The sequence below is a fragment of the Tyto alba genome, unplaced genomic scaffold (assembly GCF_018691265.1).
Source record: "Tyto alba isolate M040663 unplaced genomic scaffold, T.alba_DEE_v4.0 Super-Scaffold_1, whole genome shotgun sequence".
NCBI classification, from domain to species: domain Eukaryota; kingdom Metazoa; phylum Chordata; class Aves; order Strigiformes; family Tytonidae; genus Tyto; species Tyto alba.
This window is the reverse complement of record NW_024881261.1, coordinates 16,793,848-16,809,356: the sequence shown is the minus strand read 5'-3', so window position 1 is coordinate 16,809,356 and position 15,509 is coordinate 16,793,848. Positions and strand designations below refer to the sequence as shown.

The following is a 15,509-nucleotide window of genomic DNA, read 5'->3' as shown; positions in this document are numbered from 1 at the left end:
TTCCACGTGCTCCAGTGCCCGCCTTTTCCCTGCCTCTGAGCCGCCCGCGGAGAGGCTTTGGCAAAGCGGTGGGGCCGGTTTGGGCAGTGAGAGCCTGCCCAGCCCAGGCCTCCCTCCTCGGGGCTGGTTACTGATTACTTTGGGCAGCAGGTGGAGGAGGCCAGGGCTGGCAGCCATTGGGCCCGTACCTCTTCCTGCATTTGCTGGCTGGTTTCAGGAAGACACGCCCGTGTTTCACTTGGGACAGGAGCGCTGGAGCAGGGCGGAGAAGCAGTGTCGGCCCCGGCTGGGGCTCAGCAAGCAGGTAGCAAAGGGAGTCAGCACCTGCACTGCACCCCAGCAGGACTATGTGCTCTTATCCTGGGACAAAACACGGTGTGAAGGATCCGAGGCAGGAGCCATGGCTCCTCGGCTGGGAATATGAGGACTGTTGTGCCGTGCGGAGAGAGGACGTGGCTGGGGTGGCTGCACTGCGTGGTGAGGCTCGCTGCAATGACAGACCCAGGGCGAGGAGGCAGTACCTAGGCTGCCGGGGAGCAGACAGCGCCTGGAATGGTTACAGGAGAGGGGAGGGCATCTCTGTGGACCAACGGAACATGAATGGAGACTGTGGAGGTTTTTGGAAGGGAGATAACCAGTATGCAGATTGCAGGAGAGCAGACGGTGTTTGGGAAGGCAAAAGCCAGGATACAGTGGGTAGAAACTGTAGGGTGTATGAGAGGGAGGGCATTCAATACAAAGATTGCAGTTCTGAGATAAGAGAAGGGCGGTACAGAGAGGACAGAGTACCTGCGCAGTGTAGGGAGTGGGGAAGGCAGTATGGAGAGGACAGAGGCCCTGGAGACTATCGGGAGCAGGGAAGGTGGTATCAGAAGGACAGAGATCCTAGGGACTACAGTGACGATGAAAGACATTATGGGGAAAGGGAAAGGTGGTATAGGCAGGAGAGGGACTCTGGGGAGCATAGGGAGGGAAGAAGGCAGTATAGAGGGGATGGAGGCAATGTATATAGGGAAGGGGAAAAGTGGTATAGAGAGGATGGAGGTTCTGGAGCATACAGAGAGCAGGAAAGATGGTATATAGGTGTCAGGGACCAAGAAGACCAAGAAGACTTTGAACAGCACAGGCAGCCAAAGGACCATGCCATGGACCACAGCAATCTGGACAGAGGTTGTGAAGCTCCTGCATTTGTGGTCTGGTCCTCAGGAGGTGGTAGAGTGAGCCTGGAGTCAGGCACCTGCTACACACAGTCCAAGATGCCCGACATGGACTACGATGGCTGTGGGGAGCTGGAAGGAGCAGCCCCAGGGCCCAGGGGACCAACCAGGAGCAGCGGCAGAGCAGAACACTCGAGGGTACGCACAGGCCGGCCGGACTGGAGCGAGGTCTGGGAGCAGGAGGCCAAGGAAGCAAAAAGGGTGGGCTCTGTGCTGCAGCGAAACAGCTTCTACAGACGGACGGCTCCCAGTGCCCTGCGGCACTCAGAGTTTGTGCAGACCAGAAAGGAGAAGCGAGGTACGTGGGGAAATGCTGGGCAGTTGCCTGGGATGTGCCTTTGCCCTGCCCTGGCACCCAGGCAGGACCAAGACTCTGGCACAGATGGATGACTAGCACAGTCAGGCTCTCGTGAGGGCTTGCTGAAATGGGCATCATCATCGTTACCCCTCTGTACAGTCATCCTGCAAGGGCTCTTACCCCAGTTTTGCAGAGGCCCAGGTGGGAGGGAAGCTGAGGCAGCACAAACCCAGAGTTTACTGCTGTCCTTCCGATCGCTCCTCAATCTGTGGTTGTAGTGTTTTGGGTACACCCTAAAACCTGTGACCCTCATTTGTCTGCTCTCTCAGGGCCCCAGAGAGGTTTCTTATGCAGGAAAGGGTGAGGTGCTGGGTTTATTCCCACTGCCTGTTGTACTTTCATAACCCATCATGAACAGATTCTGTGTGTAGGAACCAATTCCTGACCCAGCGGAGGGCAAGTACGGCAGCTGTTCTCAGGCAGCACAAAGCAGGAAATAGGGGAAGTTGTAGCACTCAGACATGTGAGGAGTGCAGGTACTTGTAGTTGTGTGATTACACGTGGGCAGGACACTGGGGCATCTGCACATTGGGGGGCTGTCACAGGTGGGAATGGTACCTCCTGCATTGCCAGCCCCTCGGTATCACAGTGGTCCCTTGCCTGTGCTGCAGCAGTTTTGTGTCTTGGGTCCCCAAGCTGTCCCTGTGTCTCCAGTCCCATCAACCAGCACTCTGGAGCTGGAGAGATACCAGAGCTGGAGGGCTCAGGCTGTCTTGGCATGAGCAGAATTGTCCCATTGATGCTGGGGCTGGGACAGTCTCAGCTGCAGGCAGCTTTGCGAGGCTTGGCTCGTTGCAAGAATTAGTGTGTGATGATGGAGAAGGGACTGCAAGATGGTGGGGTCTGGGCAGAGGGACTGAAGGAGCCCTTCTTGGTGGACAGGCCTCCCCGTTGGGCAGTTGTGTGTCTGAAAACTTGTTTGCTCCTGCACCTTTTCTGCCAGCATCTGTCTCGGGCACCTGCGTGTGAACTCTCTGTGAAGGGAGGTTGAAACACAGAGGAAAACTGCACTGCAGTGCAGCAGCCAAAGAGGCGACAGAGCTGGAGGCTGTGGCTGCCTGTCAGCTTAAACAGCGTTAAATCTGTCCTCTGGAGGTATTTGATTAAGCAGGCTCTGCCGGCTGCATTTCTGTGCTCTTGGGCCGCCCGGGTAGGGTGGGACTTTGCTCAGCCACGTCCCCAGGGTGAGGGAAGGGAGAGGCTTTGTAGTGCCAGGATGTCCAAAGGGCAGCGAGGAGGCTAGGAGGAGCCAGGAGCAGAGCTGGGAGGGAAATGGCCCACAAAGCCTTAGGAGGCTGGAGCAGTGCTGGCCTGGCCAGCTTTTGCAAGTGCTGGGGGAACAGACTGCGATGCCGGGTGAGAGCCTACACTCCTCTGATGTTAAATATGACGTTGCGTACACCCACGCTTGCACTGGGAGGGGTTGTTGGATTTTCTTTCCTTGCTGTGGCAGGCTCAGTGGTGGCAGAGTGGCTGCAGGAGGTGCAGGGCAGGATGCTCTCCCGATCAGGTCTGGTGTCCCACAGCAGGAAAGGAAGGAGGAGGGCTCCAGGTGTTTTGGTAACACTGTCCATCCTGTGGCCCTGTTAGTTACTCCCCTTGCCCTGCTGGGGCACAGTGCTGCTCCAGCAACAGCCCTCCTGGGCAAATACACTTTGCTACAGTAGCTGCCTCAATGTAAGACCTCACCAGCCCCATCACTTCTTTGCTGCCTCAGTGTAATACCTCACCAGCGTCTGGGAGCCTCCCCAAAAGCCCTCCCATGGCGCTTAGCAGCAGACACTCTCCTGTCCAGCTGGTAGGAAAACGCTGTCTCTGTTTTTCCCTCTGTGTTTTTCCCTCCCACCTTTTCAAATGCTGTCTGCTTCTCTCCCAGGTTCCTTCTCCTGTCCACAGAGTAACAGACTTTAGGACTTGAAAGCCATGGTAGAGATGACATAGCCTGGTCTTTTCCATAAGCAGGGTTATTATACTTCTTACAGGTTTCTCTGCAGTGCAGCCCTGTGACAACTGCTTGATTAGAGCATCTCTTCTGGGATAAGACTCAGATGTGTCTGCCTGCCACATCAACAGAAGGAGAACCCACCTGTCATAGCTTTGCTGCTTAGTCACCATCACTCTTACATGTTTTGCATGCTAATGTGTTGCATTCCAGTCCTGAACTCCAACATTTTCCTACTAAATTAGAGCTTTTTAGTTGATGGTATTTTCTTCTCAGGCAGGTACTGTAATTAAGTAATATTTCAGTATTCATTTCTTTGTAGTGAATAGAGTCTTAAAATACTCCAAGCAGAGACTCATGGGAAGACCTTTTAGTGTTTGTTTTTCCTGTCCTCACTCATTTTTCAGTTCAGAATCTTAAAATAGTGGACTCAGAGCTGCATGAAGCATTCTGGGTAGGTGTCAGCACTTGCTTGCGCAGAAGTATACTTTGCTGCATTCCTGTGCCATTGTCTGAGGACCCCAGTCTGCCTGCAGCGCTTAGGGAACTCCTGCTGAGCTTTGGACAAAGTATTACACCCCAGAATACAGCCCCGCATGCGGCTGCATTTCTTGTCCCCATTAATACAGAAGAGCATTCATCTGCATTTAAACCTGCTTGGTTAGAATAATTCCATCTTATTCAGAATACCTTGGGTCACTCTGACTCATATGCCTCATCTTTATTTGCAATCCTGTTGAATTGATGTTCAGTTTTCTGCTTGACAGCAGTGATTTTTCCATTTATTTTAAAAATATTATATAGGATCAACTCAAAATACAGTCCCTGGAGAATCTGATTAGGAATGTCTTCTTTTCTGGATATTCTCCACTAGCGATGTGTTTTTGAGGTGCCAGTTAGCAAGGTCTTATTTCTGTTTTTTAGATGGAAGGAAACAGAATATTTATTGTATAATTCTGCCTTTTTGACAAATTTACCAAGAATTTTACTATCTCTGCTTACTTGTTGGATTGCATCATTAAAAGGGTTTCTTTTGTCCTTGGGTGGAAATAAAATTCTGTTATAAAATAGCATTTTATTTCCTCATTTAAAAAATGAAAAATCGATTCTTAATTTTTACCATCCATTTTTCTGGATATCTTTTCTCATTTTTCTGTACTTCAAAGTTCCTGGTGTGTCTGTTATCTGGTTTTCTGTGTTCATTCTTTTATTTATTTGTATTTGCTGCCTTTATTGAAACACAGACCCAAGACAGATTTTTCATCAATATTGTTCTCTTTCTTTCTTTTCTCATGTAACTTTGGGGTTTGGATTATATTTTTTAAAAATCCTTTTCTAGAACTTTCAGCTTTCATTCTTTTTTCCATCAGCGTTTTTGCTCACAGTCACTTTTCTTGATGCTCTGCCTCAGCTTTGGAAGGTTAGCTCTTTGCAGACCATCATATTACTTCACTTTTTTTCTGCGTCACAGGTTGGGACCATCCTCTGTTCACACTGAATGCATCAGGGCTGTGTTAGCATGATGGTTGTCATCTACCTGGCATAGAGACATCCCCACCAAGCAGGCTCTGCATGAGACATCTTGGAAATGTCAAGCCATTTCTGTGGCCCGGGAGAAGTGTCCCCAGTCTGTTCAGCTCATTTCTGTGGTTTGTCTGGATTTATCTCCTGCTCCTCAGTCTTGGGACTCTGCCAAGGCTGGTGACTGAATTCACTTCTGTGGGCTGAAGTCCTCTTTTGCCATGGCACCTTTCTGCTGCAACCCCTGCTTTCTCTTAAGGAGCAATGAGACACTGAATATATCCAGTCTGTTGCTTTTGGAGCAGTGGGTATATACTGTTACAGGCTTATTACCAATGTCCAGATTGAGTGTTTTCACCCCAGCCAGATCCTGCTCCTGGCAGTGAGTTTAGCCTTTCACTCAGATTAATTATTCCCTGCCCTAGTTTCATCCCCTCTCTTCTCATGGTAGGCAGTGGCTCCTCCCCTCCTGGCCTCCACATACTTCAAATATTTGCAGCTGGTTTGTTTTGTCCTGAGTCACTGCTTGACTGCTGAGCTGTGAGCCTGGGGCTGGGCTCGACTGGTGAGTGGCTGCAGCTCCACTGGAGATCCGTGCTGGTGCAAAAGGTTGTCCTCAGCGCTGACGGGCAGCACGTTCCTCTTCAGATTGCATTAGCAGCCTGGGCACCCTGCGAGGCTGCGCCGTGCCACAGGGGATGCTGGCAGGTGAGCCCCGATAAAGAGGAGTTGGGGGGCAATGCAACCCTTTGGGTAAGCCTCCCAGCCCATGCGTGACAGGCATGCATCCCGTTGGATCTGGTCTTCATGGGTCAACTCTGCTTCCAGAGTAGGGCAGGGAAAAAACCTTTAATTGCACGCGTGCTCCTGGTAGGAGGTTGGGCAATAAGAATTACAAGTTTTCATTAATTGGAATAAAGTCAGTGAAAGTGGTATTTCTGGGATGAGCAGGATGAGCCGTGTGATTGCAATATTAAATAAATGGCCTCCACAGGAAGGGCAGAGGTGGGAGTGTGCTCCATCTTGACATTTTGCTGCCAGGGGCTAGATTACAAGTCAGTGTTCAATCTCCTGTGCAGCAGCAGGTGAACTAGCAAAGCTCAAAAGCAGATGCTCCTGGGAGGCTGTCACAGATCATCAAACCAATCCAGACAGCCAAGGACTTATCACAAATATACCAAAAGGGATAAAGAAAACAATGTTGTTAGAGATTTTAATTTAGAGAGGCAGATTGCAGAGCTCATGCAACCTATGAGAGAACAAAATTTGAATCTCTAAAAATTGTGATTGAGAGCATTGGTTTTGGAAATGCATTTCTCAATGGCATCCTTGTCATGGGTAAACACGAATTTGTCACTGGATTGGAATCTGGTGGCTTCACTAGAAATACCAGTCGCATTCCTGCAGGCTAATGGAGCCCCTTCCAGCTGTGGTGTACATTTTAGTACCTCCGAAGTTGATGGGCACGATGACTCGGGTTGAAAGGTAGCATTTAAATAGAAAATCTGTGAACTAAAATGGAGATCTGTTTAAAAAGCATATACTAGATGACCAAAACCCAGAGCTGTGAAATGGGTGGGTTTAGTTAAATGCTTAATAAGCCTTATTTGGGGAAAGCTGCTATTAGACATACAAGAATGTGTGACAAACAGGAAATAATAAATTGATGGCAATCAACAGAGATGGTATGAAATACAAAAAAGTGAGTTTTTAAATGCGTCAGAAATAAATGCTAGGTATTACACATATGGTCAGGTAGAGGAGCCAAATATTAAAAACAAATTCTGTATTTGAATTTTTTGAACTGCGAGTGTTTGGAAAGAGGCAGGATGACTTTTGAGTTCATTGCTGAAGGAGGATGCCAGACTAGTGATAAACAACAAGAGTCCTAAGAGACTTGGCTGCAGCATAGCCTTGTTTTTAAACAAATCGTTAAATACTCTGAAAGAGCAAGAAGGCCAGAGGAGAATTAATCTGTATAAGTTTTCAAAATAATGCAAACACTGATACAGTGTAAGTAGGTAGAACTGGTGGCCAGTATCGTAACAGGTCAAGCAAGCTGAGCTGATAACTACTAAGGGCTTAAAACCTGTGCAGGGAAGGTTTTAATTTCCCTTCCACAGGCAGCAATTTGAGACTTGCAGAGGAAGGGTGATGTGGAGCTGGCAGTCTCACAAGTGTCAGTCAAAGCCTCGCTGCAGGGTGCTCTCTGAAAGGGTCTGACCTAGATTTACTTGCCTGGGGTTTTCTTGGTAGAGCGTGGGGAGTTGCTGTGTTTGCCAGTGGTGCTGGGCATCCCCAGCTCTGTTTTGGTGAGCTGGAGGCAGGCACATCATGTGGCTGCAATTTAGCTGTCTAAAGCTGGGAGCACAGCCGGGTTGTTTGGTGGTACAGTAAACTCCCAAGATGTCCTGTACAAAGCTTCATCTGGTGGCATTTTGCCTGAGGATAAATGCAAAATCCTATTCTTTGACCAAGGCAAATGTAATCTTTTCCATTTGTCTTCCCAGATGCTGCTGCATGGATCATTTCTGTCTGTTCTGGCTAGGTTTCATTTTCAAGATTCTTCCCAGGCCACCCCATGCTGTGGTATCAGCTCACCCGCCCACCTTGCCTGGGTTTCACACACCTGTTTGCATTTCAGATTAACACCTCTTTGCTTCTTCCATGTTGCCCTCCCATTTCAGCTTGCTCCGCTGCAAAACAAATGCCAATCCTAAAAAAAAAAAAAAATCCCTCTTTAAATAACCCATTTGTTGTTACTTTCTTAACTCTTTGAGCTAGAGACCTGATGGCAGTATTATCTTGGTGTTTCTTTGTTCCTTCTGTTCATTATTCTGTTTTGTGTCCTGTTCAGGCTCCAAGTGCTGTGCCTCGGGCAGGGTATCTCTGTTGTGTTTGTAAAGGACATTGCATGACAGGGCCTGGTCTGCTACTGAGGCTTTGCAGATGCTGTGGAAAAGCAAAGAGCAAATGTTAAAGCCACCAGCTGCTCCCAGTCCCTCCTTGCAGGCTCCTACTGCTTTTGAGTTGATAAAGTTCATCACTGGGGGCGTCTCTGGTGGGGAGCCAAGACAGTCATTGACATAGCCAAAACCAGACTTTTCCCTTATGCAGGGTGGTGCTGGTGGGGTATTTTTAAGGATGCTTGCCAGTAGGAATCAGTGAATCTTCTCTTCCCAATACACCATAATTGCTCACTAAATATAGTGCTGATTATGCCACTAAATCCTGCTCTGTGGAGCTGGCCCTTTCAGCTCTCCCCAGGCTCGATTTTGAAGCAGGGCAGCAGAGATGCCTGCTTAGAGACAGGTGTCTTCTCTCCCTTGTTGAGGACATATTCTGAGCAGTGTTTCAGCTGGGTTTCCCATTTGCTGCTAGAGTGTGTGGAACTGATATGGAACTGTGCGCAAGAGGCACACCAGTTCTTCCTCAGCCCAAGTAGCAGTAGGAGGTTGCTGTTTGATGCTGATGCTCCTTGTTTCTGTTTGTCACTGCTGCTCTGCAATGGGAAGGGCTGGAGACTGGCACAGTTTTAGCCAGTTACAGGCCAAGTTGGTGTTTCTTCTCTTTCCTGGGCTGTTTCAGTGCAAATACCGGAGCCTGGCAGAGCAGAGGGCAGGATGCTTAGGCTGAGCCAGCAATTTCCATCCCACGTTTCACACTGCCATTGATTACTGCCATCACCCAGCAGGGCAAAGCTGGGGGCTGCGGGCAGGCGGGCAGGGCACGCTCAGCACCTGGGCAGAAGTGGCTGGGAACACGGGGGTCTCCTGGGGCTGTGCACAGTGGGTGCCGGGGTACCAAGATAAGTCCTAAGCCGTGCTGGGTGTCCCGGGGAGTCCAGATGAGCCTGCTCTTACAGAGCTGAAGCCAGCGGCAAGGTTGTCTCCCCCAGGCTCAGCCACTGTTGCCTGCAGTTGTAACTGGAGATATCAGAGAGATGGAAGTGCCTGCCCTGCAAAAATATTTTTACAAATGTCTGAACTGGGGCATGTCCACAACTAATAAAATCCCACTGAGAGTGAGCAGCTGGGGATCTGTGGGAGATGACTGGAGCCAGCAGGCATTTGTCAAATCAGCAACTGGCCTTAAAACAGATACCTGAGGCAGGCTGGGGTGCTGCAAGGGGCTTGGGGGTCCTGTGGGCCTCTGGTCTGCAAAACAGCCATAAAGTGGGGGAGACCTGAGTGTTTCTGAGCCAGACCCTGCCTGAGGGGTGTCCCAGGGAGGTGCTGGAGAGCAGCTTTCCTGAATTTGGGTCGGGCTGAGGTGTGTACTGTTGCTGTGGTTTTGGCCAGAGGGCACATGCTTTTAAAAGCAGCCAGGTAGGGTAGAAAGTGGCTAGGGCCCAGGAATCTGCTGTGGGATAAAATGTCTCAATGAAAACTGGAGGGGGTTGGGCTGGCCTGGGAGCTGCAGGTGGGACAGAAAACCAGGAGGAAAACCAGCTGCCAGGGGCCTGGGACGGGGAAGAGGAGGGTGGCCAGCTGCCTGCACACCCCCAGGCCCTGCAGGCAGGGCAGCCATGCTGTGCACCCCGGCACCCTGCCAGGGTAGGGCCGGGAGGCTGCTGCGGGGGGACAGTAGCCTGGGCACAAAGCAGGTTCCCGGTTTGTGCTGGGAGGGTTTGGGGGTCTCCCCAGCCCAGGGCTGCCTGCCACGGCAGCATGGCTGCCCATGGGGGTGCATCCAGCCACCCCGGGCCCCCTCCTTGCCAGGCCTCTGGGTGCCCACTCCAGCCTCCTGGCAAAGGCCACTGCCACCCCAGCCTTGCTGGCCCTGCGCGGCGCGGCTTGCTGTAGTCCAGCTCCAGGCTTTGCCGCCGGCAGCCCCATTGTAGGTGCCTGAGGCCTTTTTCAGCCATTCAGATGGAAATGCCCTGGGGCTGGAGAAGGAAGACCCTGTTCCCAGCCTGATGGGAGGGGGCATCGGCCATTGCCTGGCTGGGAAGAGAGTGAGGAGGGGAGCGGGGCTGCTCTCTGCATCTGCTCAGCCCCACGGAGTTTCCTGGAGCGGCAGAGTTGGAGAACAGGGGTAGGAGAGGGTTCTGGACCTGACCAGCATCCGAGGGGACGGTCTGGAGCAGGTTTGTGCTGCTTGGTGCCTGCTGCCCCGACAGCAGGGGCATTGCAGTGTTACTGGTGCTGCAAGGGCAGGCTGTGGGAGCAGACCAGGGCTCCCTGCAGCTCCAGGCCTGGGAGTGCTGGGGATGGCCTCTCTGAAAATGTCGTTGGATGGACAGTCTGGCTCTCTAACAGTTGTGTTTGGCAGTCTCATAGGTTGCGTGTGACACTGTTCAGGTGATATTTTTTCTCCTGTCCTTGCATCCTTGCTGGAGGATGCTGATCTTGTTTGTCTGTTTTGCAGAGATGACTCTCCTGTCCTCCCAGACACCATCCCTGGAGACATCCTCGGCTGCCACTGAGAGTCCAGAGCAAAGGATGCTGGAGAAGAGGTCCAAGGTTGTTGAGGAACTGCTCCAGACAGAGCGGGACTATATCAGAGACCTGGAGATGTGCGTGGAGAGGATCATGTTGCCCCTGCAGCAGGCACAGGTAGGCATAGGGAGGCAAGCTGTGATGCAGCACTGGTGGGATGGGATGAGGATACTGAGTCCACTTTGTTCTCAGAGGCAGCCAGTCAGCAGCGTGGGAACCCATAGAGGAAATTGAGCTATGCTGAGGGGAGCAGGTTGGTTCACACTGCTCCTTGCACTCATAGGAATAGCCCATCTGTTTTGGGATACTGCTGAGCTCTCACCGTTTCTGAGAGGAAGAGATCTGGCAGCAAGTATCATAGATTCATTTCCTGGGGCAGGAAATGTTCCTCTTCATTTGGTTTGTAGGTTAAATTCATTGTCAGGAGAAAGAAAATGTAGGATCTTGGCATGGGGACAGAGTTGGTGGGAAGAGAGGGAGAATGACGGGTGAACAGTGTCAGTGATTAAATTGGTGGGAAAGAGGAGGACACTGGTAGGACACATAAGGAGTGAGAGTTTCAGTGCACTGGGGGATGAGGGAGTGAGTACGGAAGTCACTGTGATGGGAGGAGGTCACACCAGGTGGCTGCTGTGAAGCTGAGGACTGATGGGTTGCAGGAGGGCAAGGAGGGGCTCTTGGGTCTGACTGGGACATGTTCCCCATCCAGAACATCTCTCTTCCCATTTCCCAGATGCAGAACATAGACTTTGAGGGTCTTTTTGGAAACATCCACACGGTAATTAGCTTCTCCAAGCATCTGCTGTCCACCTTGGAGGCTTCGGATGCCATTGGTATGAACTCTGCTGATAACTTATCTCTAGGATGGGCTTTGCTAGTGGTGGGCCAAAACAGTTTAAATGGTGGGAGAGGATCACTGGGGCTGGGCTTCCTCCCCGGTGGTCCCTGTCACCACTCATCAGTTCAGCAACAAAGCCAAGGAGATCTGTGTTGCCCCATGGGTCGCTATACTGAAAAGCACGGTGCCTGTGGCCCTCTGTGGCCCTTTGCCCTGAAGCGGAGCCCCACTCCTCACTCATGTGCTGCCAGCTTTTGCCACTCAGGCCTTGGGCAGCCTGTGCCTTTGCTCTCTGTGTGGCTCCAGTGACCAGTGTCCCTGCTTCTCACCCCTGGGAGACCTAGATCGATTGAGCTCTCTGTGATAGTGGGTGATGAGCAGGCACCCTGGGTGCTCTAGTACCACTGTCTTCTTGAGCTCTGTGTGTGGAACAGGCACACTGGGCGTCTCACCATGAGACACACCAGCATTGTTGGAGGCAGCTGAAGACCAGGAGACATTGAAGTCCTGCTTTGCTGCTGTCTACAGGGCCAGTGTTCTTGGCACAGCGTGCAGAGCTGGAGAGCGTCTACAGGGTGTATTGCCAGAACCATGATGAGGCCATCGCACTGCTGGAAACCTATGAGAAGGATGAGAAGATGCAGAAACTACTTCTGGACCTGCTGGATAGCCTCAGGTTGGAGCCTCTGGCTGTGGTGGCCACGAGGCTGGGGCAGGGGGTTCAGTCTCCAACATCCCTGCCCCTCTGCCAGCAGTGCTTGGACAGTTCAGGTGGTAACTGGAGGGGGGATGGCTGTGTCACTGCATAGTTGACCAGGCTCTGGATTCAAATGGCCCCCTGCCCCAATACAGAGGTGCTGGAACACCTGTAGGCCCCCCTAAACTGAGCAGAAGCCACCAGGGTACAGGGAAGGTGGTATGTCCTGGACTGAGAACTCCTATTCCTCAAGCCCTGCTCTGCCATGGCTGGTGAGGAAAGGAGACGCTTTGCCTGGCTCAGCGACTGCCAGGGCTCCAGCTTGTGGATGTTAATGCCCTGGAAGCCAGCAGCACTGGCTGCTGCTCTGGGGGGACAGGGCTGCCCACTGCCTTGGCAGCATCACTGCGGGACAGGGCAAAGGCACTGGCTGCGGGATTGCACACCTGCTGCCCCATTAACCCGTTGCTTTTCTTTGCTTTTCGGCACTCTGTGGGCCGGCAGGAGCCTGTACAGTGAGTGGTAAGTGTATCCTTCCTGTTAGTCCCTGCTTGTCCATCTGGCCTGGCCTGGCTGCTCCCTTGTAACTAACCTCCTGCCACCAGCTGGGTGCATGTTGTGGGGCCCTAACGGTGCCTTCCTCATGGAGCCACATCTGGGAGGAGCTGGGTGTCTGTGGCGCGATCACAACAGAGGCAATGGATGGGCTACACAGGCAGGAAGCACAGGCAGGTGATGAGGTGAGGGGAGGTCTTGGGCAGAAAACAGGTTTTCAGAGCTGTCAACTCCAAGGAGCCAAGAGGGCCCTGCACTGGTTGCAATGTGAGCGCAGTCAGTCTGTCCTGCAGTGGGGCCAAATCTGGGCAGTTGGGTGGTGGGACAGAGTCTGAGACAAGTGGCACTCTGGTTAGTTTGAGGATGTGCCTTGTGGGATTTTGCAGTGGGTCTGGTGATGGTGAGGATCCCGGCTGGAAAGGGTCACCTGGTGTGAGTGAGGTCTGGAATCCTACGGTTGCTTTAAAATCACTGGAGGCTCAGGAGTGCAGTGAGTTTGGAGATAAAGGGTGGCATGCCTAAGGGAATACAGTGGATTTAGAAGCATTGGTGTTAGGGGGCATAATTTGCATGGCAGAGCTGGACTGAAACTTGGTGCATTTCCTTTGTCCCAACTTCCCAGGGGCTGCACAAACTACATTAACCTGGGCTCCTTCCTCATCAAGCCAGTGCAAAGGGTGATGCGGTACCCACTGCTGCTGATGGAGCTGCTGAGTGCCACGCCTGAGACTCACCCTGACAAGGCACCGCTCACAGCTGCTGTCCTCGCAGTCAAAGAAATCAATGTCAACATCAATGAATACAAGCGCCGGAAGGACTTGGGTGAGTAGCTGGGTAGAGCTGGGGGAGAGTGCCAATCGCTCCCTCCAGGCGATTCTCACTGACCCCCAAGGATGGAGATTTCACAGCCTCTCTGCTGTCCTGTGCCAGGGCTGCACCACCTTCACAGTGAAGCTGTGCTCCCTGATCCACCCCAAAGCCCCCAAGCTGCCATCTGTGGCCACTGCCCTTCCTTGTATTGCCTGGCACTCCTCCGAGGAGTTTGGCCCCATCACTTTTGTAGCTGCCCTTCAAGTAGCTACTGGCTGTGAGCAGATTCCCCCTCCGCCTTCTCCCAGCCAGGCTGAGCCCGCCCAGCTCCCCCAGCTCTCCTTGTGGGGCCTGAGCCTTCCCTGTAGGTCAGGAGCTCTGGTTCTCCCACATCTCTCTTGACCCGGGGGCCCTAAAACTAGACATGGTATCCAAGTGCAGCCTCCCTGGGACTGAACAGACGGAGAAAGTTCTTCGCTTTGTCCTATCAGCCACCCTCCCTGTTTTCCCTTAGAGTCCCCTGACTCATGCAAGTCTTACACTTTACTCTTTCCACATAGCGTCACTGAAACTGAGATGACATAGGCTGCCTGTAATGATTGCTCATATTTGCTAAAGAAACAATATAAATACCTTCTGTACGTCCAGTGATTATTGTACACCATCTCCTATGTCATCTTATGTTAACACTATGTATAATCCTATGGAAAAGTTTGAATGGTGGGTCTACAAACTGTAGGGCATATCAAGAGCCAAATAGGGGATTATAGGTGGCACAGTGCTGGATTGCAAGATGATGTATGGTGTAGTATGGTATATGATATACGTGGGGTACTTGGGACTGCAGAGGTTTAGGGAAGGGGAAAGCCAGTAAAGCAATTGTTGATGAGGCACTGTAAGACATGGGTGTTGTGCTGACAAGGGTTCTGATTTCTTCATCAATCTCTTTAGTGCTAAAGTACCGGAAAGGGGATGAGGATAGCCTCATGGAGAAGATCTCCAAGCTCAACTTCCATTCTATCATCAAGAAATCGAACCGTGTGAGCAGCCACCTCAAGCATCTCACAGGCTTTGCACCCCAGGTAATGTGCATCAGCTGCCAGGTGGACTTCCACCCTGTGGTGCTTCTGTGGTGCTATCTGCTGTCCCACCACACCCCTTCGCTGATGAGTAGCTCTGATCCAGGCCTGCAAGGCAGAGTAAGCTTAAGGTCTGAACCACCCATCTCTGCCGTCAGGCTTGTGGGCAGAAGGCCCCGCATCTTGCACTCTGGGAGCTGCCAGAGTCCTGCATTGCCTTTCATGAAACATTTCTCTCACAGCTGAAGGATGAAGCCTTTGAAGAGACAGAGAAAAATTTCCGGATGCAGGAGCGGCTGATCAAGTCCTTCATCCGGGATCTTTCCCTCTACCTGCAACACGTCCGGGTGAGTCAGTCTGGGTGTGATGCCTAACAGTGAGGCTCACCATGCACTGCCCCTCCTGCCTGCATGGTGGGTACTTGCAGTGCCTCTGGGCAGTGCTCCTGCCCTCAGCCCTGCCAGGCAGGTGGTCTCTGAGGGTCTGGGCTGCCCTGGGAGGCCTCTTCTCCTGGTCAGCAAGCATGGCTGTGCTGGTGCCGACTGTGTGTCCCTGGTGCAGGAGTCGGCGTGCATGAAGGCGCTGGCAGCAGTGAGCATGTGGGACCTGTGCACGGAGAAGGGCAGTGGGGACTTGGACCAGTTCCAGAAAGTGAATCGGCTCATCAGCGACCAGCTCTTCTCCAACTTTGTGAGTGAGGCTGTGCTCTCGTGTGCTGGGGACACCCCTCTGGGGGCCTGCTGCAGGGAGGGTAACACAGCCTGGGAGAGGTGGGAGCACTCCTGTTAGGCTCCTCACTCCTGAGAGCTTTGATGCCTGTGAGTTTATGATGTGTATTGAGCATGCCATTTTTTCAGCCCAACCTGAAATGTTACAGCTCTCTATGTGAGTGGTACTTCCCATAGTGTTGCCCACACCAGCACATTTTATAAGATTGTAGAATAATTCCTGTTGGAAGGGACCTCTGAAGCTCTGGTGGGTGCCATCAAGAAGGTGGACCCTATGCTGTCCTGGGGAGGTTGTGTGCTGGAAGGTGAGCTGCTGGTGTTCA

At 52.0% G+C, this 15,509-nt stretch overlaps 1 protein-coding gene across 6 annotated transcripts in view; it reads left to right on the top strand.

Annotated features, from left to right (window-relative positions):
- LOC104365220 (dynamin binding protein) overlaps positions 1-15,509 on the top strand; it is a 34,790-nt gene that overhangs the window by 15,817 nt on the left and 3,464 nt on the right. For 4 of the 6 annotated variants that reach the window (XM_042789754.1, XM_042789763.1, XM_042789761.1 and 1 more), the window contains exons 5-12: positions 10,409-10,596; positions 11,213-11,312; positions 11,846-11,993; positions 12,519-12,536; positions 13,192-13,391; positions 14,331-14,461; positions 14,701-14,805; positions 15,020-15,148. In XM_042789754.1, the coding sequence (XP_042645688.1) occupies positions 10,409-10,596; positions 11,213-11,312; positions 11,846-11,993; positions 12,519-12,536; positions 13,192-13,391; positions 14,331-14,461; positions 14,701-14,805; positions 15,020-15,148 (1,019 nt within the window). Of the gene's footprint in view, positions 1-274; positions 1,516-10,408; positions 10,597-11,212; positions 11,313-11,845; positions 11,994-12,518; positions 12,537-13,191; positions 13,392-14,330; positions 14,462-14,700; positions 14,806-15,019; positions 15,149-15,509 lie in introns of those variants that run through there. The other 2 variants (XM_032994558.2, XM_042789771.1) reach the window with 2 other exon arrangements.